This window comes from Pteropus medius, unplaced genomic scaffold (assembly GCF_902729225.1).
Source record: "Pteropus medius unplaced genomic scaffold, Ma_sr-lr_union100, whole genome shotgun sequence".
Taxonomy (NCBI): Eukaryota; Metazoa; Chordata; class Mammalia; order Chiroptera; family Pteropodidae; genus Pteropus; species Pteropus medius.
Genome location: NW_024354875.1, coordinates 23,393,718 through 23,418,947, shown reverse-complemented (window position 1 = coordinate 23,418,947; position 25,230 = coordinate 23,393,718). Strand labels below are relative to the sequence as shown.

Here is a 25,230-nt window from a genome sequence, read left to right as displayed (position 1 = left end):
TATTCCAATGGAAATCAATGTTTCTTTCAAAATCCTTCCTTTTCCAGGTGCAAAGTCCTTCTTGGATGCAACCTCAACCATATATCCTACAGCACCCGGTAAGTTTTGCATCTTAACGGCTTTGTGGTTTGCAAGTTAACAGTGTACACATTAAAACCATTCTCTGGGTTGAAACCATTTGCCAAAGATTTGGGAAATTTTAAGCATAGAGTATGAGAATGTACAAGCTCATTATAAAACTTCCAGTCACCTTTGTCTTAAAACAAGTTGGTAGTTGACACTAAGTTAATTTGCAATCTATAAGAATTTAAAATATATTGGACACAGGGCAGTTCTATAGGAGATCATTAAATTGAGTTTTTTATTTTAAAAAATTTCTTAATTGTAAGGTTTTTTAATTGCTAAATTTTTAACAGTACTTGAGATAAAAAAGCTCTTATTTTTTACATTCTGTTTAATGCAAATACAGTTTTGAAAACCAAGCCAGAGATTTTTATCAGTGTTACTTAGTCTCTCCATAGAGACTATAAGTACAAAAGTAGTAACCCCTTCTTTGGTAAATAATAAATGCGATTTTTTTAGTGACATGAGCATTCATTGTACTTATGTATACATTATATTTTTTTAATTGAGCGAGTTTCACTTCATCTTATTAGGTAGCGTATTTAATGTGTTTTTCAAAGATACATAAGATCCAGTTTGTTGAATTAAAACATGGATTTAAAAAGTTGAAAAATAAAAGGCTAAGAATGCCCAACACAGTGACCTGCGTGCTTGCCACGAGGCCACACATTTGGCCCTGAGCTTTCTAGTAACTGATGTAAAATGAGAATCCTGATAAGCAACGCAGTTCACAGTATTTCTAAAAACAGATTAGCTGCTCAGGAAAAGCACACTTCTTGGCATTAAGATGGAACGGATTTCTCTTAAGATACCTCCAAAAGAGGACACTATGCATTGTAAGACCACAGGTATGAAACAGCAGTTCATGGATAAGTTCTGAATAGGAAGGTTGTTGAGATGACTTTAAAGAAGCAGATAAAACATGTCTAGTTGATAATATAGGAGATGAGCTCTTCGATAATGTATGTACATGTGTTGTGTGTCTATATAAACATACACGTAAGTGTTTCTATATGTACACATTCATCCACAAACTCACACATACCTACTCATGTGTGCATATTTATACCTACACATATACAACATATACAAACACTCATAGCAATCTGTGTCCCTGAAACTTCATGCTGTCCTATTTTGAAATGCTGGAAATGAACTCACTTTTCATTTAGGGGCTTCCTAGTGTCGTAGTTCCTAGTGAATGGGAAAAAGGAGCAGGAAACCCCTTCAGCATATTCTACGTTTCTGAGTCATTTCCATGTTAACCACATATTTTTTCATGATACACATTAAACACTTAAAAAATTTCTTACGAAATGTATTAACAAACTATTTCCGACACACATCTTTTTTGGATGGTGGCAAATTTTAGAGACAAAGAATACACATTTCTCAGTTTAACATCTTTGAGGAGACAGTAGTGGTATGGTATGTGTAGGCCCTGTCTGAGGATTCATTCCCTTTCCCCACCCAGAATTAAAGGGCCTGCATATCAGTCTCTGCCATCAATTGTGTATCTAATTGTCAATAAATAATAGTATGTTTAAGGGGTAAGCAAAGTACAGTGATATTTGTAAGGTGTGTTAGGATAATCGTATTCTCAGATAATGTGGGAGGAATGGTATAATCCATGAGAATATAGGATAAATTAGAAAAAATGTAAAAATCCAGACATAGAATTAAATTTTGGTTTATACAGTCAGGGTATCATTATATAATCATTCAAAACGATGATAATGACAGCTATGTGGTTAGTTCGGTAAATATTTATAATAGAACGTTAAGTTAAAAGCAAAAGCCCAGGATATGAAATTATGTACCCTTGTTGCAACTCTGTTAAAACATGCCAAGGCTAGAATCTGGGCAGCAGTACCCTGACAGTGCTAACAGTGATGTGTTAGAGAGAAGTTAGGTGATAGGTGATTTTTTTTTTCCCCACCATCCTCTTTTTTTTTTTTTTTTAACTATATTAAATTTCACTTTTAATGACCAGAATATTTTCAAATGAAATCAAAGAATCAGAAATTGATTTATTAATTATATCTGAATCTGCTTTCCTCCCCTGGCACCAAATTGTAGTTGAAAGTGCTAGGATGCAGTGAGTAAATGAAGAATGTGATCTTGATCCTAACAGCTGAATCAAGTGACTAGAGTATTATCGAACAAAACAGTGTATTTATAATATTCAATATATTATTTTGAGGCTGCATAAAGCATTTATTTTTAAAAATCACCAAGCCTTTTAGTAACCCTAGCAAGCCAAAAATAGTTTGCATTTCCTGTTACAGCTCCTCCTGCTGGACTAGCTTGCTTTACAGTTAAATGAAGGTAAAGAGAGAGATGTTTAATACAGGGATTTCTGTGAAGTGAATATTCTTTTAAAAGTCTCATGAAGTGCACTCTAGAAGATTTTTAGGAGATTATTGATTATACCACTTGCAAGTTTGAGAGGAAGTTATTTTTGTTTCACATTCCTCAACAAACTAAGGCATTTCATTTGCAAAAGGTGATTACAGAAACCTAACTAACTCCCTCATTGTGTCTTACCTTGCTCTTGTCTCTGACTTCCCAGGGTGCCGTGTTAACTCCCTCAATGGAGCACACCATGTCACTACAGCCGGCATCTATGATCAGCCCTCTGGCCCAGCAGATGAGTCATCTGTCACTAGGCGGCACCGGAACAGTAGGTGGCAAATTAATATCATCTGTCTCGGCAAACGGAGGAGGGTAAATTAATGCAGCCTGTGCCTTCCCTATCAGTCACAGGCTCGGTGATGTCAACAATTGTGTCTGATCCCCTTTACACCCCCACATTGCCTTCCTCATAGTAAATACTTGGATAGTTCTTGATTCATTGATGAACTAAAAGTTGATCCTGGGTATCTCTTCTTTACCAGAATATAGCACCCATACATGACTGCATCCAAACCTAATAACCAGTGTCATTCATTCACACTGGCAGTCCAGGTGTCACAAATCAAAAGATGAAGGTGGTACATGATGGTAAAGGCAGAGGATTTTTCCTCATTTATGTCTTTTATGGAATTTGGGGGCATCGAATCACAATCTTTGTACTGACTTATTTCCCCAGAGTTTAGGGGACTTAGTTTGGTATTGAGGTTGAACTGATACCAGATTAACTTCCGGGGTTGATAGGCATAGCATTGTTTAAATGGTAAGATGGCCAAAAGCTTTTTAATTCAGACCATATCTGTGGTGGCTTAAAAGTACAAAAGGTACTGTGTTTTCCCTGCCTACATTCAAAATCAGCAGTAGCTTCTTGTGAAGGCTAAACCAGGACCACACACATCTAGTGAGATCGACTAGAAAGTTCTCCTGCCCTTTGGAAAAGGATGGCTGTCAGCATCAGGCAGGAAAGCACGAGTCTGTTTCCTATTCTGCAGTGACCTGTTAAAGGTCTAATAAGTCATTTACCCCTCGGGTCTCTGCTTAGGAAACCAATCTGGATACTTAGCTCAAGGGGCTGCTGGAAAATAATGAGGTCCTTTGAGAAGAGATCTTCTAAAATAGCACATTAGTGATGTTGAATTATCAAGGATGAGAAAACTTAATGATCTTCACACAGGTGCTTCTTTGTTAGGAAAGCCAAAGAAAGGTGGGATTTTTAGTTTAATAAATTCAAAAAGTAGAAAACATTAACTTTACCTTCTTTAGGGTACATTGATGGATACTCATAAACTTCGAGGTAGTCCATTTAAATTTCTTCTTTGAGACTTCCAAATACTTGTCATCCATCTAAAAATTGCCCAAGTACTCAGAATTTTGCGTGGGTTGTCATGTCCCGTCCTGACCATATTCTTCTTTTCAGTACATGCCTGCAACGTCAGCTATGCAAGGAGCCTATTTGCCACAGTACACACATGTGCAGACGACGGCGGTCCCCGTTGAGGTTGGTACATACCATCCAACGGCCAATCTGGCAATGGTAGTTTCAGAAATGGGTAAATCAGGTGGAACTCAAAGGAAAATCAATCAAAAGTAAAACATTTGCATAAAGCCTTGAATTCAGAAAGAGTATATACCTAAAGTTATTTTCAACTATGAAATATAACTCTCTGCATACAAATTAGTGTAGTGATATCCAGGCCACAACCCCAAGACTCCCAGAAATATTTTCCAGTGTTGCAACACATTTCATTATCCCATCAAGGTACTATCTTGTCTCCTATAAAATGATACAGGCAAATTAAGATAAAGCTGGAGTTTACAATCCTACTACAAAAAGTTATATCAATAATTATAAAAATAAATCAGTTATAATTAAGATACTTGAAAAAACTGATGTTTTAAAACTTTAATAGGGCTGAGGAGCAAACCATACCTGTTTGTTTGTTTTTTTTTTTTTTTTTTTTTTTTTTGAGGCTGTTAATATAGCTAAATAACTCTTAGTTCTCCTTATGGAAGATACTAATATGATATGGAAGAAATCTGATGTTTGAATAAGATTGGACAGAAAGCATAGCTCTTTCCTGCAGAGAACCCTTAAACTTCTAAGGAAATTTGTCAGTTCAATAATCCCACTCACCAGATTGATCCCTTAGGTTCCAATTCCAGTAACAGCCCTAGGACTGTAGCTGGAAACTTTTTTTTGTGGGGGGGGTAGTTCTTGGTTTGTTTGCTTCTGATTGATTCAAATGTGTGCAGTTATTGACATCCATAGTTCTCAGAACCCAAAATCTCTTATCTGCAATTTGGGGACACAAAAAATATATTAAAATAAAAATCCTCATTGTAACTACTTAAAAAAAAGCTGACCTGTGGCAAAACCCAGCCTAGACTGATGCAAAAATCTTTACCCACTTACTGTGCATATTCTTATCTTTTAGTGTAGATCTGTTAATGCATTTGATTATGAGGTACAGCATTAGACCCCACTGGGCATATTCTGTGAGATACAGCATATGCATACAGAATTTCAGATCCCCAAATCTGAAAATACTGAATTCCAAGTCACATCTGGCTGCAAGGGAATAAGAGATTCGTTTGATAAATTGTAGCTTGGTTTGAAGAGACAACTCATAAAAGTTGGAGCGAGAGGTTCTTTGGGTTTATCAGACGTTTTAACTCCTTAGGAAAATAATTAACCTTAAAAGCGCTACACGACCTTAAGAAAAATACTTTTAAAGAGTACTTGTTTTGAAAATGCTGGACTCAGTCAGATGTGGGTAGTAGAGTTTGGATCTCATTGCTCACATTTCTCATCTATTCTGCTTTGTTGTAGGAGGCGAGTGGTCAGCAGCAGGTGGCTGTAGAGACGTCTAATGACCATTCTCCATATACCTTTCAACCCAATAAGTAACTGTGAGGTATGAGGGAAAGATATCCGTAATTGTAGGACTAAAGTCAAGGAAAGTCTATGGTTTTTTTTATCAAAATGGTACTTAGAATAACTCGGACTTTGTCACATTTCTTTAATCATGGCCAGAGAATCCAATGTCATCGAAATGTTAAAAGCAGTGATTTTGTGGATTTGCATATTAAGTATTCAGTTTAAAAAGAACAGTGCTTTAATATTGAAGTGAAATGTATGTTTACTCTTTTCCTTTTTACCTGCCCCCCCCCAAATCTGTGACATATTAGAGAACACCAGGTACCAAATTTGTCCTACATTGCAAGTATCCTACATTTATGTTTCTTTACTGCTCACAAACCGAAAGGAAATACAGCAGAATAATTTGCATAATCTAGCATTGAACAAGATTAGCAGTATCTTGACTACGAATTTAACGTCAGTATCCTTAGATTGAGAGGTTGCATTCCCAGCTCTCACCTGAACCACAAATCTCAAAAAAACTTTTTACCGTACCAAGCAGATTGCAGTAAAATAGCTTTAGAGAACTTGAGTTTCTGATTGCTCTGGCGAAAATATGTTGCAGGTTCCAGATTGGAAAGGTAGACTCGAGGCATAGAAAGTGACCCTCATTCCTAGAGTTTGCATTTCTTGGTCTGCCGCCAGCGATGAGCACAGCCTTTTTTAAGTACCTGTAGTTTTAAAACAAGAACGTGATTACAGAGCTCTGTGGTGTATTATACCAATATACAAAAGCATTCGTGTTTTATTTTTCTCTTCCAGATGTACAGAAGAGTGTTCTTACATGAAGAAGGGTGTGAAGGCTGAACAATCATGGATTTTTCTGATCAATTGTGCTTTAGGAAATTATTGACAGTTTTGCACAGGTTCTTGAAAACGTTATTTATAATGAAATCAACTAAAACTATTTTTGCTATAAGTTCTATAAGGTGCATAAAACCCTTAAATTCATCTAGTAGCTGTTCCCCCGAACAGGTTTATTTTAGTAAAAAAAAAAACAAACAAAAAAACAAAACAAAAGATTTTTATCAATTACAATGCAAAAAAAAAAAAAGAAAAAAAAGGAAAAAAGAAAAAAGGAAAAAAAAGAAAACGAAAACTTCAATTTTCTGGGTATGCACAAAGACCATGAAGACTTATCCAAGTGCATGACCGGATTTTTGTGGTTTTGTTCATTTTGTGTTTAATTTGTGTTTTTTTCAGCTTTATGAAATGGGCTTTCTGACGTTTAAATAGTCCGACTTCACCCATGGTGTTCTGTGCTTGCAGTGCGAGTGTTGCTGTAATTCAGTGTTGCCCTCAGTGTCTCTTTTCTTCGCTTTCCGTTTTTCTTTCAACGTAGTGTGAAGTGTCTTATCCTTTTCTATGAATTCCAATTTGCCTTAACTCTTTTGATGCTGTAGCTGTTTCAGTAAAAGTTAGTTCAAACTAATGATGTAGAATGCTTTGACCAAATGAGCTGGTCTATTATGCCTTGTAAAACAGCAGCATAGGGCTTTTAAAAGGTAGTCAATAAAAGTTGCTGAAATTTTGGCTTTTTTAAATATGTAGTAGGTGTTTTTAATGATTTTTCACATACTGTATAAAGGTAGTGAAATGCAAGAAGGGAAAAATGTTTTGTGTGAAACACATTTTCTGACTGGGGAACTTTTAATAGGGTAAATTGTTTGTAAAGCTGTATGCCAACAGTTTCCTCTGATAGTTTGACTGATTTAGGATATCTGCTGTATGATGCAATGTAAAGTCTTTTTTGCCTTTTTTCAGGAAGAAAAAAAAAACTAACTTGATGTTCTAGATTTAGTGTAGGTAGCATTGGGACTGGGGGTGGGGGGCGGGGGAGGGGAGTCCCCGAATGTTTTGTCCTTCCTTTATACTAATGATAGTGCTTTAGAATGAGGCTTATGCCTGAGATCTGGCAAACCGAAAAATGTTGCTATTGCAACTAAATGGCAAAAGCTAAAAGTAAGGATTTATCTTCAAACATAAGCTGAGATATGAATAGAAGCAAAACGATTGGCTACTAGCTCTCTCTCTCTCTCTCTCTCTTACGTAAATTTGAGAAATAAACATTACTTGGCACTTTTAAAAGGTAACTTCACCAAAGACCGAAGAGCCAGTAACCAGTAGCTCCAACTTGTCTCAGCATCACATCTTCTGTGCTCTTTATTTTTGCCGGACCAGTTTGCGGTTAGGAGAATGTGCCTTTTTTGTACCTTCACATTTAGGTTTTATAATTTTAATTGATGTATGGACACACACAAACAAAAAAGCATGAAGGAAGATTTGAATCCAAGCAGTGCCACACTTTACGTCATCACTACAAGTGTTAAGTGTAAAGAAAAAAACAATTTTGAAACTATGAAATTCCTGATTCATAAATACACAGTTATTTCTACTTTAGTACATATGAGATGATCCACTGTTATTAAAGCTCTTTTATTAAGATAACCGCATACGTTTGAAAAGCAATGGTAAATTAAGTTGTCTTCCAAAACTGTGTACTTGTCTGGTCAACTGTGTGTGATCAGTTATCTACCTCAGAGTCTATTTTCTTTTGTGCTGGGACAGGTTGCTGGCCCTCCCTGTTTCCACAGACCAAATCCTCCTAGCTCAGGAGCTAGGGCTAAGCAGTTGTTTCTTTCGAGTATTTTTTAGTTCTTAAAATTTTATGCTTGTATTTGATTATAGATGTCAGTGACATTTCATAGTTTCAAAAGTCCTTGCTGCTCTGAGAAGTGTAGATTCTAGTGAAAATTACATAGTCATAAAAGAAATGTGTTTTTGTTTTTGTTTTTGTTTCCTTTTTTAAAGTTGTGGTATTATTGGTTCTATGCTCCCTGGAATATTACTGCTTTGTGAAAGTCCAGACTGAACGCAGCACCCTCCTTGTACCTAGTACATTTATGAATCTGGGTCTCTCACTACTTGATATTTTTGCATTAGTTAAGACAGAAATTTGATAGCTCAGTTAGAGGGGAGGGGAAATCTGCTGCTAGAAATGTCTGAACTAAGTGCCATACTCGTCTGGGTAAGATTTGGGAAACATAACCTCTGTACATAAAAAAAAAAAAAATCAGTTAAACATCACATAGTAGACAGCCATTAAATTATAAAAAAAATTAATTTATGAAGAAAGACCTTTTGTACAGATTGAAAAAAAAGATTTTCATAGAGATATCTATATGATCAAGAGAGTTAATTTTTTATTTTTGTTTTACTAGTGCCACAAACTTGCCAGTGGTAACTTATTTGTCCGGTTCAAGATAACTCTGTAGTTTTCTTTCCTAGGACTTGTTAAACGCCAAAAGACATTTTTGAACTGTACATTTGATCAGATTGTTAGCTTTTTCTGTTTTATTTCTTTTGAGAACCTTTGAATAAAAAACATCTGAAATTTTATTTTTCCTGTCAATTTTTTTTTTAGATTAAACGTGTGTGAGAATTTCGTTTCTGATTTCTTTCTTGAGCTCAGTAGATTGGTTTGAAAGTGAGTTGAAAATTATTTCAGATTCAGTATCTACTCAAAGTACATTTCCTTCGGAAGAATTGGGAAAACCTTTCTACACCCTTCTTTTTAGTTATTTAAACCTGCATACAGAGACCGGAGACATGAACCATCAGCTTACCACATTTCATCTCAGTAAAAGCGCACCTGTGGTCTGTCCTTCAAGACGAAAGAGCCAGTTTCCTCTCCTTCCTCTTTCTTTCCTGCTACCCTTTGACTGTGACGCTGTTTGTCGTTGCCCAGAAAGAAGGACAGAATAAAATGTCCCACCAAGCAAGCTAAGAATTTCAAGATGACCTTATCCGTGCCTTGATGACTGTGGGCCTCTTGTGTGTGACCTCATTCAGGTATTCCCAGAAGACTCCAGTGCGGCATTCATGCGGAGGGGAGAGATCTCTCTTTCCCACACTGACCTCTTATGTATGGGAGGGACTTTGTATGGAAAATTGCCTGCTTTTAGTATAGCTGTACAGTATTCTTTTTCTGCTGCCCAGTGGCTCTGTCGTGGTGGAAGGAGTGGTCAAGAAAAATATCCATACCTTCCATTTCTGCGTGCCTCTCCTGCGATGCGAATGATAGGGAATGTGAATTAGATACGTGGGGTTTAGAGCACTTACCGGAGCCAAGAAAGCCTGGCTTGCTCAGAAAACAACGTGGTCTTCTGATATGATAACCAATGTTTCAGAGAGAAAGATGTCAAGGCAGGAGGAAAGTGTAGCCTCATTTTCTGTCCCAGCCTCATACTGTCCCAGTGCCCCTTCATGTGACCAACAACCAAAGGGAGGAAAAGTGCTATTTGGACTGCTAAGTGCCTTTGTTTTTATGAGCCTTATATTCTCATTTTAAGAAGGCCTTCAGTCACTGGGGTCTTGGGACATCCCGTGGCTGCCTTTACACAGAAACTGACAAATACTCTCTCAAGATCACTATTCTATGCAAAAGGAATGAGCAAATCAAAGTGATGGTTCGGGTACAACTGTCACATAAAAAGAGGAACTGTGGTGTCTTTGGGGATAAACACCTTGCTAAAATGCCACAGCTACTCAGGTCATCATCAGGAGCCAGGATTTCCTTTGAGATGAGTTGGGACCAGCATCTGAGACGGAATTCTTGGATCGGAAGGAAAGGAAGCAGCTGTGGCAGTCTTTCCCTGGCATTCATAGTTCCCCCTCTGTATCATCTAGGTGAGGTTGAGCAGAGGTTAGACAGGGAAGCCCCATTTCTCCCCACCATGCACTCCATGGGCAGTGGCACCAGGTAAATCCACTGGAGCCTGAATTCCACCTCTTGAATTTCACAAATAATGATTAAAGATCCACTAGAGAACAGCAGTGCCTCCCAGCCTCATTGGGGGCTCAAAAAATGTCGATCTGATGATGTCCTCATTCCACTCGAGTGGCCAGAAAGGAAAAGATCAGCTCCCTTGGGGTTAAGGCCACAGACCTGTCACCAAGCACCACCCTCCCCAACACACAAAAAGCTTCAGAATATGGGAAGTAGGTGAAGGAAGAGAACAGCTCAGGGTTGAAGAAAAGCAGGGCAGTTTCTTTTCCTCAAATAGCAATGTGATGAGATAACCACCCATCAGTCACCACGGAAAATGCTGGCACCCCCACAGTGTCCTGTGCCGGATGGCAGTGAGGAATAGGGGTTGCTAGGTGAGCACCCACGGCTTGGTGGGGAGTTCCTGGCACAGCTGAGAGGCGGTGCCAGTGCGCCCATCCCTGCATGTGAGATAGACTCCGCCAGGCAATGGAATTTCAACCCTGTGAAATGGCTCCAGGGTGTCTCTCGGGTCTGTGTAGGGCCAGAGAGTATTTTAGCTTAAGCCACTAGAGGGAGGATTTTGGTGTCTTCACCTTCGGCTGTGAGCGCTAAGTCAGGAGCCTGAGCGCTCATGAGCTGGGGCCTTGGGGCGGGGGTGGGGGACTGCTGGTGGATATTCAGAATCCGGGCGCACACCGCTAGGGATCACAAGGTTCTTGAATTGGGGGTAATTATATGAACCAATGCACAGATAATCAGCATTACCCAATGCTGGCAGCTTTCTCATCAAGAACATTGTTGCTCATGTTGGAGAGTAACTTAAATGTGATTTTTAAGGCTTAAGGAAGCCAAAATCCTTGTCAGACCCCATGACTCTGAGGCGCATGAGAGCGCTGGCAGGACTCCGAACTGCTCAGAATTGAAAACAGGTGGCTTTGGATTGAACATAAATTTAGTGCTGCTATTCCTTTTTTTTTAAATGTGACTCTAAGATTTGATCTAGTTATTCTATTGCTCATTTACACAAGATACAGATCATAAATGAGACTCTAAGTATATCCTACTCTCTAGTATCCCTGAAGCCACTTCTTCTGCTTGAATATTTCCAGCGATGGGGCGCTTACCAGCTCGCCTGGCATCTGTATCTTTTTGAAACAGCTCTCAAACTCGCTTAAGGAAGGAGTCAAAATTGTGTCTTTGTAATTTCTACTTAGCAGCTTCTGCCAACTGAGATGCCATGGAATAAGTCCGTCATTCTCATTCCTGAAAAGACAAAAGTATAGTGACAGAAAACCTGTCAGTGACTGCCAGGAGTTAAAGGGGACTGGTGGGTGTGACCATAAAGGAGTAGCACATGGAGGTTTTGGGAGGTGATGAAACTATTCTGGATCCTAATTGTGGTCACACAAATCTATGTGCTAAAACTCATGGAACTGTACATCAAAAAGTCTTTTAATGTATGACCATTTATAAAAATAAAATCTTTAACGAAACAAGTCGGTCATTCCTCAAATGTGGAAAACAGCCTGCTCCGCAAATCTCTGGACTTTAACCGTTCCTCATCAGCTTTGGCTCCACGCTCCATGCCACCAGCTCACCCTTCAGATGCACCACAGATGACTCAACAAAACTCAGGACCCCAGGAATCGCCTAGGCCTTCATCTGATTCCCTAGCTCAGCCCATCCTTCTATTACAGGTGAATGATTTCTTTTTCTGACTTCTCGAACACACCACAGTTCTTAAAGCTTGTAGCCAATTAAATTCCCTATGTTGTTTTATTTTTTGTCATAATTATAGTAACGACATGCAATGGAACGTTATCTAGTCATTTTTAAATGAAGACATTTAATACTCAGGCTATAAGGTGAATGGGAAATGTTAGGTACAGAACTGTAGATATAGTACGCTTATAACTGAAGTAATATGTAAGTATAAAAAATGAGAAGGTACTTCAAAATGCTTAGCTATAAGTGGAAAGCTTATGGAAAGTTTGTATTTTTTTAATTTATATTTTTCCAAAATTGTCCTGGTTTTCTACAATGAAAACATAATCAGGAAAAAAAGTTTTTAAAAAAGAATGTCAGATCATTCTGAAATCATGCAAGTTGCTGTGTTTACTATATTCCAAGTCATTGGCATGTTTGATTAATTTTTTGCATTTAAAAGATACTGCACCAGACATCAGAAGACACAAAGATGGCATAATGTGATCCCATTCCTCAAAGAACAATCTTGTGGGGTCAGAGAAGTATATAAGTGACAATATTGCAAGGAGAAGTAACAAAAGTATGACTTAAATGAAAAGCTTTGGGAGTTCTGTGAGGTCACCAAGGCAACATAAACACACTCTCCTGAGATTCTTCTTATTTCCACTTTACCAACTGGTTTCTTTTCCACTGATCAGAAATCACTCCAAAGCAGCCATTTTTCCTCAGTGGTTACTTTGCCTTCTGACAAATGAAATTGTCAGGCAGACAAATGAAGTCTTTGCTAGCTCTGGTCTTGCCAGAATGAGACTTAGAGCAGATATCCAAAGAGTTGATGTTCTTTTGTCACTACTGCTCTGAAAATGTTGGGACGTGTAACAAGAAAGGATCATCTTGGTTTTTTTTTTTCATGTTAATCAAGCAGGGTGAGGGATACTTTTCGAAAATGTCATGTTGACTTCTTTTACCCTAGGTCTAATGTTTTCCACGCTCAAGATTATGGATTTGCAAACACCTGTGTAGTTTTCTGACACCCTCTGCTATATCTTAGAAATTCATATTTATTGCTTTCTTCACCGAAGTCTTGGCAGGAATCCTGTCATATCCACTGTTATGCACTGTGCTTTGACACATGCCTAAGACCATGTATATTGCTCCTGGCTGATCTGCCTCTTATTTTCTTTTAAATACTGAGGGAACTTCTCAATGTTCTATGCATGATTTACATGATTTTCTTCCTAACATTTAGTTCAGTTTTACAGAGAAGATTTTGTTCCCTCAACTTTCACTTTCAATAATCTTTCTGTCTCTTTTACAAAGTTTTGAAGCAACTTATAGGAAACAATAAAACATTTAAAAATCAGAGTTTGGGAAGTGAACAGTGAAGAGAGGTAAGGAGAGCTCCAGAATGTAGTTCTACAAGCCAAAAGGCATCCACCATCCCTATAGTTGAACCTCAATAATTTTGAGTTTCCCGACAGCTGAGGTGAAAAGAAAGGTATACGCATCTATTAACTCTTATTGTCCAAGGGAGCAAATCCTACCACATCCTCTGGAGAGACATAATATTTACTCTGTATAGGGGCCTCCACAGGAGGCAGCAGGCAGCGTCTTCCACCACATTTCTCTGCCAATACAATGACACTTTCCCAAGGTTGTTTCAGGTAGGGCTCTTCCTGAAAGTCAAGGGATAGCACATCAAAGCACCATGAAAGTGACTCTGAAGGCTATAGGCTCATAATGGACATTTTCAGTGAAGTATCTTCTCAAAGGTTTTCATGTGAGGTACTTCATCCCTGTCACCAAGCCCATTGCTCTGATTCTGAAAGACAAAATCTGTCTTGCAATATCGCAAACATTCCAGATGCTTCTTTCACTTCCACATTCATCCCCTCAAATGGGGGGAAAAAAATATAAGTCACAAGTCATCCTGCCTCTTACTAAGCACTTCAAGTGATACTTAAGACACTGTTCAGTTTCTTCCATTTCAGTGGAAGCAGCAGCAAGGGGTCTAGTCACTCCCCTGTGGCAGGGTCTGTGAGTTGGGAAGCAGGATCGTGGCACTTTCCATTACATTGCAGCTTTCCAACGACTCTCAAAAATAATACTGCTTCTCTCTTTTCCTGTCAAAGGACCCGTAAGAGCATAGGGACCTTCAGGGATGTTGAGGCATAGCCCTGTGTGATGCTCCATCAACACAAAATTTCTTGTTTTCTCCTCAATGAATGGGAATTTTGTATTGACATTATACCTTTCTCTTTCTCCCCCAAGGAGGTCGAGACATTTTATTATTATTTTTTAAATTTTGAAACAAAAGTTGCAAGTACAACACAAAGAATATTTATCTTGATTTATTTGAGAGCAGATGATTGACCCAAAGCTCCATTATCCCCTTCGAACGGGCACATTTTCCTACATGAGGACAAAACAATCATCAAAGTAAGGAAAGGAACTAATACATTACTGCCATCTAATCCCCAGACTCCAGTCAGTTTCATCAATTATTCCAGGAATGTCTTTTGTAGTAAAAAGAGCCAGTTCGAAATCATGCATTGCTTTCAGTTGTTGTGTCTCTTTAGTTTTCTTCAGCCTGAACTTACTCCTCGGTCTTTATTTGATTTTCATGACATTGACACGACTGAAGATTACAGGCCAGATATTTTGCAGAGTGTGCTCAGACTGGTTTGTTGAGAGTTACTGCTTGTCCTGCATCTTTGGCAGGAATATCATTGAAGTGAAACTGTGTCTTGCTGCATCCCACCAGGATGTGAATTCTTCGATTTGTCTCTTTACCAATGAGGTTCCCTTTGATCACTTAATTAAGGTGGTGTCTGCCTGGCATTTCCACTGTAAAAGTTACTCTTTCCCACTTTGCTGTTAGTAAGTATTTTGTGGGGAGGTGATTTGCAACCATGTAAGTATCCTGAACTTCCTTAAACTTTGAATTTATTCATTTACTTATTTACATGAATATGGACTCAAGGTTTTCTGTTTTATTTAATGAGTCCATCTGTTACAATCATTATTTGTTTTGATGCTCAAATTGTTCCCAGTTTGGTCAATAGGAGCCCCTACCAGCCAGCCTGTGTGTGTGTGTGTGTGTGTGTTTTAAGACATGTCCGCAATATTCCTAAGCACATCCTTGCTTTCTGGTACCACCAGATGTCCCAAGTTCATCTTGTATTTTCTCTGTCCTGGTTCTGGATTCAGCCATTTCTCCAAAGAGTCCTGGTTCCCTTTACTGAAGAATGGCATCTAGAAGGTAAGATTTGGGCACTACGTATATTTTTTGCTGTTAGCATGTTACTGTTCCCAAGCCCTGTCAGTGAACAGGGTTAGAAAATGTGTGTGGGTACAGGTGTGCACACACACTTACATCTGTATTTTCTACATAATATATAAATATTAAAAGACTTGTATTTGCACATCCATACCTCCAATTCCAATCCAACACTACAGGGTCCATTTTCCCTTTCCATATTTGTAGTTCTCTTTTCTGACAGCAAGAAACCTGGCTTCCGATATCTTTGATATATTTACTCGTTTGATCAGTTCCCATGTATGTAACCAACCTCCCACGTCTGACATCACCATCTTGGCCATACAAACACCTTAGTCTTGCTTCCCCTGCTCGGGCTCTCATACTTTGCTTTGTGTGCCAGTCTGGGGATGGTGAGGAAGTGGATTCTCCTCCTATTTTGCCCAGAGGAGATGGGAACCGTACATCAAGGGACAGAGGTAATTCTGCCATAACAGTTTAAGTGCTCTCCAAAGGAAGGGGGCCTTTTGTGATGCCATGAATTTGCCACATGAAGTCTGCTTACCTCTCACTGTCTGTTGGAACATGATAAACGGTTTGAAACAGAGCTGAAGAGCAGGAATAATGTGGAAGTGGAAAATCCAGAAAGAAAATATGAAGAAAAGCCATAAGAGGATGGCAGAAAGGAGAGAAAGGGAGTATGAAAGAGAGCCTTAGAAAGGGACATAGGTGGGAAAACAAATATAAGAAAGTTTGAGTGGAGGAGAAAAAGAAGATAAAATGACTTCTGTTGACTGACATCACCCTCCCAAAGCTTCTCCCGAAGGTCTGGTAAATATGCTGGTCCCCTACAAGCTCTCAGCCAACAACTTTGATATGTATTCAGTTAAGGGAACAGAGATGATTCGAAGACGTCAGCAGTGAGTTGCTATCTCTTGAGGCCACAAATGCAACATTCCTGCAGAAACTGCAAGGCACCAGCCTCCTGAAATTCCCAGGTATTTCTCCAGGGCCTCCCAAGCAGATCTAGTCCAACTTCGCAGAGCATGGGGATGCTTGCTTACCAGTTGAACTATCTCATCACCCACAAGTCAATTCTGAAGTCTGAAATAAATGCCTTTCAGTTTTTGAGAAAGAAAAGAGTTACAACCTTTTATGGTCACGAGAAAATAGTGAATTCACCGATCTAAACCATATCACCTGTTTTTCCCTCCAGTAGGCCCTCTCTGCAGCATCGGTCAATGCTGCCAAACACAGTCGTCTCCACTCCTCTACCTGTCATCCCACCTCCTCCTCCTTCAATCTGGTGTCTGCTGTCAGCTCTTTACTGCCTAGTGTCCCACCCAGGGGGGACAGGGACCTCCTATTCCCAAGTCAGAGAACCCTCAATCCTTCTCTGAATGACCTCTCTGCTGCATGTCACTGTGGACAGCCCTCCTCTTTTTTGAAATTTCATTCCCCTGCTTAAAATTCTTCCACAAGCCCACCAAGTCTAAACACCTGGCTCTCCCCCGACCTCATTTCTACTGTTTTTGGGGCCTCACCTCCAGCCACACCTCATCTGGAACTTTAAAATCTCAGAGGAATTCTGTCCTCTGCACCTTTGCCCCTTCTTGTCTGACTCTTAGAATGTGCTCCTCCCCCTGGGTAACGCCTGTTTATCCTTTAAGATTCATCTCAGTAACTAATCTTTCTGAGAATTATTAGGCAATAATAACTACTTTCTTTTTAACTTTTTTTTTAAATTACGAAATAATCTTAGAGAAGTGCATAAAACATAGATGTGCAGCTCAAAGTATGGTTGCAAAATGAGAACCCTGTGACTTCTACCCAAGCTGGAAATAGAACATGGCCCACTCCCTCCCGAGAGCCCCCGCAGTGCTTCTTCTCAATCATAAACCCCTTCTGAGGCTTAGCGGGTAACCCTACACAGCCTGTATAGTGTTCACGTCCTTGCTTTTCTCTATGACTTTGCCACCTAAATATGCATCCTTAAAACCTAGAGTTTACTTTTGCTGCCTATATTTGAACTTTATGTTAATGAAATTGTACATTAAATATTTTGTTCTGCCTGGCTTATTTTGCTCAATATTTTATCTTTAACATGTTTTTCATAGTTGTCATCTTTATTTTTATTATTGTGTAATATCTTGTTGTATAAATATACCAAAATGTGTCCATTTTATTTTCGATAGGCATGGGAGCTCTTTCCAATTCTTGGCTATTATGAACATTCTGGTGAAAATGCTTGCACATGTCACTTGGTGCCTATATGCATGTATTTCTGTAGGGTATATATCCAAGAGTGAAATTGCTGCATCTTGGGGTATGCTTAGCTTCAGTTTTACAAGATAATATCAAAAATGTTTTCAAAATGGTAATCACAGACCCTAAGATTTGATGTAATAACAATCTTTCTTGAAAAGAATATCTGTACTTGAGATTTATGACAAACAAAAACAGACAAAAAAAAAACTTACGCACACAACAAAACAATAGTAGCAAGAGCCCAGGGGGCGAGAGAGTGAGTATTGATAGAGATCAGCAGTAAGGATGAGGAACCACAGCTGAGGGGGTCTGGCCCTCATGGGAAAGGAAAGGTGCTGGACCGGGGATACCGGTATAAATGGCTTCCCATGTGGAGTTGTATGACTTCCCGTTGTGAACACTGGAAAAGAGCTTTCCTTCTTTCTCCTGAGAATAACTGAGCTTGGCTAAGCAAGGACGCAGTTCATTGTTAGGGTGCTCTGGTGTGTTGGATGTTGTTTCAGTGACTTCCACGAACACCCGTGGTAGCTGTGGAACTGACCAGGCTGCTCCTCGGGCCAGCCCTCCTTACCATCCGCCCCGGGCCCCACTGGCTTCCACCTCTCAGACTCAACAGTTCTCCTCCACTCCTGGCCTGCCAGTGGCTATTGTGAGTCTCTCGCGGTCTTGGCCCTTCCAGCCAAGAAGAGCTGCAGTAGCCTTATGTCGTCAGTGCCTGTGTGGGATGTGGAACGTTCTCTTTCCAGCTCTTTCACTTCTCACCCAAGAGCAAACATGGGGGTGGGGGGTATGAGGGAGGTAGGTGAAGATAATACATCAGGGGATTATCCTGAAGCAGAGGCTGAGGTTCAGGGGAAGTTGGAACCATGTCTGAGTCTTCTTTGGGTCCCACCTTCCCCCAGCCCCACTCCAGTGCCTGGCAGAGTTCCTCATACACCTGAGTATCTAACCTGCCACTTATCCAAACAACAACTGTATAGCAGTGGGGAACAAAGGAGGTATCTGTTCTTGGAACTCTATCCTACCATCTGCCAAAAAATGTCAGAATGACCATATATATCTACAATGACTATGAGAATGGCACCCCTGCAGTTGTGCAGAGCCTGGTTTTCTCACCCTAAGGTGTAGTCTGTTTGCTGGATAAATAAAATCCAATGCTTGTAGTCAAATCTCATGTTTACCAATAATCCCACTCTCTTAAAATGGGTTTACCAGAAGTGCTAACGAGGAACAAATATTTAAATGAAGATCCACCAAATAGTTATTTCAGTTCAGGTCAGCCAGAAACTGCCAGCAAATGTGTATTGATTGATTTGATAAAACAGCCAGTAATAGATTTGAATTTTGCCATAGCTTAATGATTTTTTCCTTATGGAACTAGAAAGCTGCCTGTTTGCAGAGTACAGCAATTTATCCTTCTGGTTGATCGTGGTGAGGGGCTAAAAAGAGAGGACCGGCGTGTTGATTATGAATCTGAGTCCATGGTAAGTGTCACTGCGCAGGGTCATGCAGAGGTGTTTGGCTGAGAAAGGCACCAAAAGCACTGCTGGATCCAGTGGAAGGCAGCTTTTTCTAATTTGTCTGTCCACTGGGGATGTCTTTTTCTAATTCTCACAAGGACTAGTTCTGTGCAAGATATTAAAACTGTTTCCACAAAGCCGAGCCTAGTAACGGCAGTTTTCTGAAACTAGCATCTCTCGTGCAATCATCCACAAAGCCAAACATCTCGACTTATCTGATCATTACGTCTTTCTTTTTATGTTAAATTATTTATAACCTTATAGGTCAATGAAACCTCTGCATTCTAAGCTCAGCACGGTGACTTTGTGAGCTGGATAATATTCTCTATTTGCTCCTCCAGGTTGCTCTTTTTAACTCTCTGTGTCCAGGAGACTGACCCATGGGAGTGGCATCAAACAGGCTCCCTTGGCCCTGGCTTCCATCTGGGTTCCAATCTGAGGCACCTCAGACAACCGATGGGCTGGAGGGAAAAACAAATAAAGTTTATTGCCCATTCTTTCTCCCTATGGGTCACAGATTGGCTGTGTTCCAGTCATGGGCTGAAATTGACCCCTCTAAATTCATATATTGAATTCCTGATCCCCAGTACCTCAGCATGTGATTGTATTTGGAAATAGGGCCTTTAAAGAGATAATTCAGTTAAAATGAGGCCGTTAGGGTAGACCCTAATCGAATATGACTTGTGTCCTTATAAGAAGAGAAAATTTAGACAAAGATACATGTATAAAGAGAAGACTGTGCAGGGAAAAGACGCAGGGAAAAGAGAGCCATTTACAAGCCAAGCAGAGAAACTTCAGAAGAAACCAGAACCTTGTTTTGGGCTTCTAGCCTCTAGAATTGTGAGAAAATAAATTTCTGTTGTTTGAGTCGCCCGGTCATGGTAGTTTGTTAGGGCAATCTGAGCAAAGTAACAGTCTCTCTATGAAAACTCACAGGTGCAGACTATGCTCCCTTTCTTAGAGCCACTGTTCTCTCCCTGGAGTCGGGTCACTTCTCCCCCCCACCCCCACCCCTGTTCCCCTCCAATCCCTTGACCTCAGGCTTAGGGAAGGGCTCCCTGCTATTGCTGCCCTATCAAGAGTGGTTTCCTTTTGCTAATGGCCTTTATTAAACTCTCTTCAGTTACCCCATTTGAGTGCATCAGTAGTTACTTGCAGTAACTTAGACCATTCCACTTGTTTCCCTCACGATTTGCCTGAGTCATTTCTAAAATTTAATCCTACCTAGCGGAAACAAACCAGAATGGTACACTGGGCAGGATGAATCTTTCTACCATCTTATTGTGTAAAAAACACTTTTCTGAAATTCCCTAGGGTGACAAGAGGCTGTTTGAATATGCAACCTATCTGTGAGTTCTGTACAAATAGAGACACCGAATCTGTCTGGCCAAGTGTCCTGTAACGCTGAGATCGTACTAATGAGTGAGAAAGCGACTGCTTTAAAAAGAAACTAATGCTGTGGAGAGAACACTTTGCCAGTGGAAATTTAGAATTCTTTCCATCATTGTATGAATTTGTTTTCTCTGTTAAAAATTGTGATATGTATACATTTTTATAACTGGGAAGTGGGATTTTTCTAAATTATTTTAAAATCTTGTAAATGTATCATTTCAGACAACTTCGAACATTATTTGTCTATCTACCTGTCCATCAGTACATCAACCAGGCTTCCTTGCCTTTTGACTTTCTCTGGGTTTGACCAATAGGAAGCACTTTTTGATTAGATTATAAGAACACTTGATTGATGCTAAAGAAGATGGAAATTATTAGTAAACTTTCAACAGAATCTTTTCATAGCTGGTAGATATGGTCAAAAACATGAGTCACAGTAGAGTAGAGACAATGCCCCTCTCGTATTATCTTTGTCAACATTATTTTTAGCCATGATAGTCACTAAAACTAGTTATAAAAATAAACTGTGCTTAGAATCAGACTTTTGAATTATATCACAAAGTGGTAAAGCAAGCTTTTCAAGTGAAGCACATTTAATTCAGTCACATATAAATATAAAATGAGCATTCAACATTAATATCAGAGTAAAGCAAAAAGGATTTTGTGTATCATTGAGAAAATAAACGTCTTAATATTTTTTCATCTTTTAAAATTTTATCTTTGTTTTTAACTAACAATGTGTAAGTTCAACATGTATATTTGTAAATAAATAACAAGTATTGGAAATATCTGCTTAAAATCTTTTACTGATTTTGGTGAGCCATCTGAAAAGCCTGGAGACCACTGACCATCAAGGCATAAGGGCTGCAAAAAAAAATATCCACTGTACCCAGAATCTTAGAACTTTAGAGTCATAATTCTGTCTTGTTCAAACTGGCTTCAAAGAAAACAAAGGAGAAAGCATGAAAGAATGCTGTGAGCCCGCCCGCACAGCCTTCCCACTTAAGCCAGTAGAGTATGCTCATTTGGTTGGGCCGCTACCTCTGAAAACGTTTTGGAAATATTTGGAATGTAATGGGAGGCCCAAGGGACCACCCAGAAGTAAAAGCCCAAATGAAAGTCTTCCAAGAACAACAGGGGGCAAAAAGAAGGTCGACTCCTCCCCAGTCGCACTTCCTGGTCAGGGCTGGGCTCGACGGGTTTAGCCATCTTGTCCAAATCTGCTTGCGCCTTACATGCAGTCCTGAGTGTCACAGAGGGTACAGGCCTTGGAAATCATGTTATCACAGTGTGTAATGTTTGGAGGTGACAGAAAACACTCTAGTCACGTCAGAGAGGATAGTTATTTAGACTAGTGAGGAGAAAATGCCCTAAAGCTCAACTCAGTATGCCTTCTCTCTAATGCCTCCAGCAAAACAAGAACTCAGCTCCAGGCAGAGCTCTAGACGATATGCATATTTATTGTTTGGCCTTTCAGACAAAAGGCTATAAAAATACATTGGTGAAGTGGAAACTGCACGATGAATTTTGAAATCAAAGCTGCTTCTTCCAATCTGTTTTCTGTTGTTTTTTCAGGATTCCTCCCTGATTAAAATTAAAATCTGGTCACAAAACAGGGGACCTGGAGAGGCGTTCACTTCTCTACATCTCCACAGATGCATCCTGCTGCTTCCAGCTTTTCTCCTTTGTCAAAAACCAAAATTCAACTGATTAAATTTGAAGACCTAATTGGCTTTAGTAAGTGATTTATGAGTCAGGCGGCATCCCACCCACCAACTAAAAGAAGGGCACTCTGAAGTGTTGTACAAAAGGGAAGGTTTTATAGGGAAAAGGTTGTGGTAGGCGAGTGATTAGCAAAAGAAAAAAAGGATTAATTTTAGACCAGGACATCTTTTTTGGGGGGGCAAGGGAACACAAGAGTTTTATTGTACACGCTGCCTCTTCTTCCCATGGGGGTAGGGGAATGTGGAGAGACCCCTCGTGATATATTACTGGCGGTGACCAGAAAATTTCAGACTGGCTGATTAAGATTACATTTCTGGTGAAGGTTGAAACTGCAACTAGGTCAGGTATTGTCTAGGTTTGATATCACGGGCTTTAGCACAAGTGATACCATTTTAAACCTGTGGTTTTCCCTTTAATACCTTAAAGGCAGAGTGAATCCATATTACCTCTTCAGTTCTGAAAGAGCACCAGAACAGCTTCATCTCCCTACAGAAGCCTGTAGAGGAGAGTATTTGAGTACCTGAAGAAGCCAGCCTTCTTTGCAGTAATCTTAAAGGAATCATTGGCTGATGTTAACAAGACATCCTTTCTGCTACCCATATTCAGAATCGTTTCTTCGTGAAGTAAATACTGGTGATTTGTTGTTGCTTTGTTCTTTATGTCCATTAAATGGTGATCTGATTAAAAATTAATGGGATTTTGTAATCTAAGAGAGGTCGGCCCATCCCTGAGTTTTGCTAAACCCCATTATTCTGCCTCCTGTTCAGCTCACAGCTCACAGGGGACCATCTAAACACCAAGAACCTCCAGCAGAATGGAAGCACAAACTGCTTTACCCCAAGTCCCACTCGGTGGAGCAAACGCTGGCAGATGCAGCCATTTTACACGACTATGACCTCCACACTGGGTTTTCCTTCTTTTCACTCCTGTAAAGAGTAAGAATGCCACGTGGTCCCAAATCACAGTCCCAAGTTGACCTTCCAAATGGATACCTGGGGCATATAAACACCCTCCAACTGGGAGGCACTTGTCATTTACCCCACAAACCATAATCCAGCAAAACCAGACTTCTCACTGTAAAGAATGAAACAGATGCTTTAATCCATTTGGCTTTTTGAAAAATGAAGGTGAGGACTTGATTATCTGAGGTTTGCTTACCCTACTCTGTAATGCCAACGGATTATTGGGCCTGTGGCAGCCTTGTCTGTCATTTTTGTGGCTGGGCTGTTCCCATCTTGACTGGAAAGCTAAAAGTGGAATTTTAACTATGAATTTTCTTGTGTTTAATAGGCTAAAGTCAAAAGGCCACATTCTGATTCGGAGTTGCATGAAAAACTTCCACTGAAGTTACTCATGTATATCCGAGTTTAGTTAAAATACCCCAACATTTGGACATTATTAAATAACATTCTTCTTTTTTAAAAAAAATCTTTTTAATGTGCATGTGGGAGGGTGAAACAGCATGTGTAAATTAATAAAATATTCACTCAGTTTGAGGAAATGCTTGCTTTTTAAGGGAACAAAGCCATTTGGACAGTCCTGCTCTTCAATTCCATCTTTACACATACCAACCACTGAGCCTCTCCAAGCTTATCTTGGAGGCCTCATTAGCTTAGACCCGTCTGGTTATTTAAGGGGCAGCTGTGGTAGGGTGGAATACACAGCAGGCCTGGACCCAGAAGAAGCAAGATCAAGTTCCAGCTCTGATAATAGTTGTATCAACTTGGGCAAGTCGTTTAATCTTTCTCTCTATCTATTCACCTGTAAACTGCCAACTTTGCAAGTTATTGCGTGAATTCAATAGTTACTGGGTGTTAAATTTGTTGCTTTTTAATTCAAAAGCATTTTATCTATTATACAAGCAAAATATATAAGCAAACAAACAAAAGCCCAATAATGATGGCAATACTAAGGAGAAACTTAGAGTCAAACAATGGTAATACAAATATGATTGGTATAACTCCTTTGGAAAGCAATTGCAATGCATACTGATAACAAAGAGTATTTAAAATTGTCTTCTTTGATTTAGCAATTCCACATGTGAGAATGTTCGTGGGAAATACAAAAAATAAATAAATAAATAACAAGGGGAAATCTCTTCGTGAAACAATTACCTTCATAACATTTTTTTGTCATGGAAAAGAAGTAGAAACAATCTAAATTTTAAACAAATAAAAAAATGTTTAAGTACATTAATACATGCTTAGATGATCCTTATATTAAATTCTTATAATATTAAATGAATAAAAATGGGTTCAAATACATATTTTGTATGATCACATCTTTGTACCAAAAAACATAAGCATTAAAAAGGACCGGAAGGAAATAGAACAAAATTTTCAACAATAATGGGTAGAAGAAAAATGAAAGTTGCTTTGGATAAAAGAACTACATGAACTTTTGCCCTTTTCTGCATTCCTAATACCTTATACATAGATGACAGTCAGTATATATTAAATGAATTTTTAAAAGTGTTATACTTAGCTCCTAATTAACTAGAACACTCTGCTCAACTAACTTTCCAACTAATCAAAGCTTTACCTTAATTAGCCCTAAAAAATAGTTTGAAATATTTTTTCCAGTGATTTATTCTCATTTTTCCATCCAACTATCTGTAAGATCATAGATATTCAGGAACTAGCACGTTTGGCATTTGGTCAAATAGCAAAAGCTTGGATTTAGCCATTGAGTGTCACAAGGCGCAACATCAAAGGAATTTTCCAACATTGCTCCCTGAGTATAGCCTGGCCCATGTCATTTGATCCTCAAGAATGCTGAACAGTGAGCGGCAGGCAGTGGGCAATGAATACCCGTGGCAGGGGAGCCAAAGTATACATTTCCGTCAACAGGAGAATAGGTGCAAGCCAAACCAGGGAGGGGTGGCACGCTTTAACTGTAGACAGCAGTTTTCACAGAAAACTCATCAGCATATCGCAGTGAATTGTACATAGGAAGAGGATACAATGAATAAAACCTCATTAATTTACAGAAATAGAACTAAGCATCCAAAATAGGCAATTACATGGACATTTGATTCTCAGATCCACTAGAAGTAACATTTATTGCCTTCAGATGAAAGCTAATTTTAGTGGTTTTCTTTTGTGATAATATTGTAAAATACCATTTTGTGTTT

General features: G+C 39.3%; 1 protein-coding gene across 8 annotated transcripts in view; it reads left to right on the top strand.

The window, feature by feature from the left end:
* The window catches only part of RBMS1 (RNA binding motif single stranded interacting protein 1), a 196,586-nt gene extending 187,732 nt beyond the window's left edge, over positions 1-8,854 (top strand). For all 8 annotated transcript variants that reach the window (XM_039855656.1, XM_039855657.1, XM_039855658.1 and 5 more), the window contains 5 exons: positions 48-98; positions 2,696-2,806; positions 3,953-4,033; positions 5,366-5,450; positions 6,218-8,854. In XM_039855656.1, the coding sequence (XP_039711590.1) occupies positions 48-98; positions 2,696-2,806; positions 3,953-4,033; positions 5,366-5,443 (321 nt within the window). In that variant the 3' untranslated portion in view covers positions 5,444-5,450; positions 6,218-8,854. The remainder of the gene's footprint in view (positions 1-47; positions 99-2,695; positions 2,807-3,952; positions 4,034-5,365; positions 5,451-6,217) is intronic.
* The last annotated feature ends 16,376 nt before the right edge of the window (positions 8,855-25,230 follow it).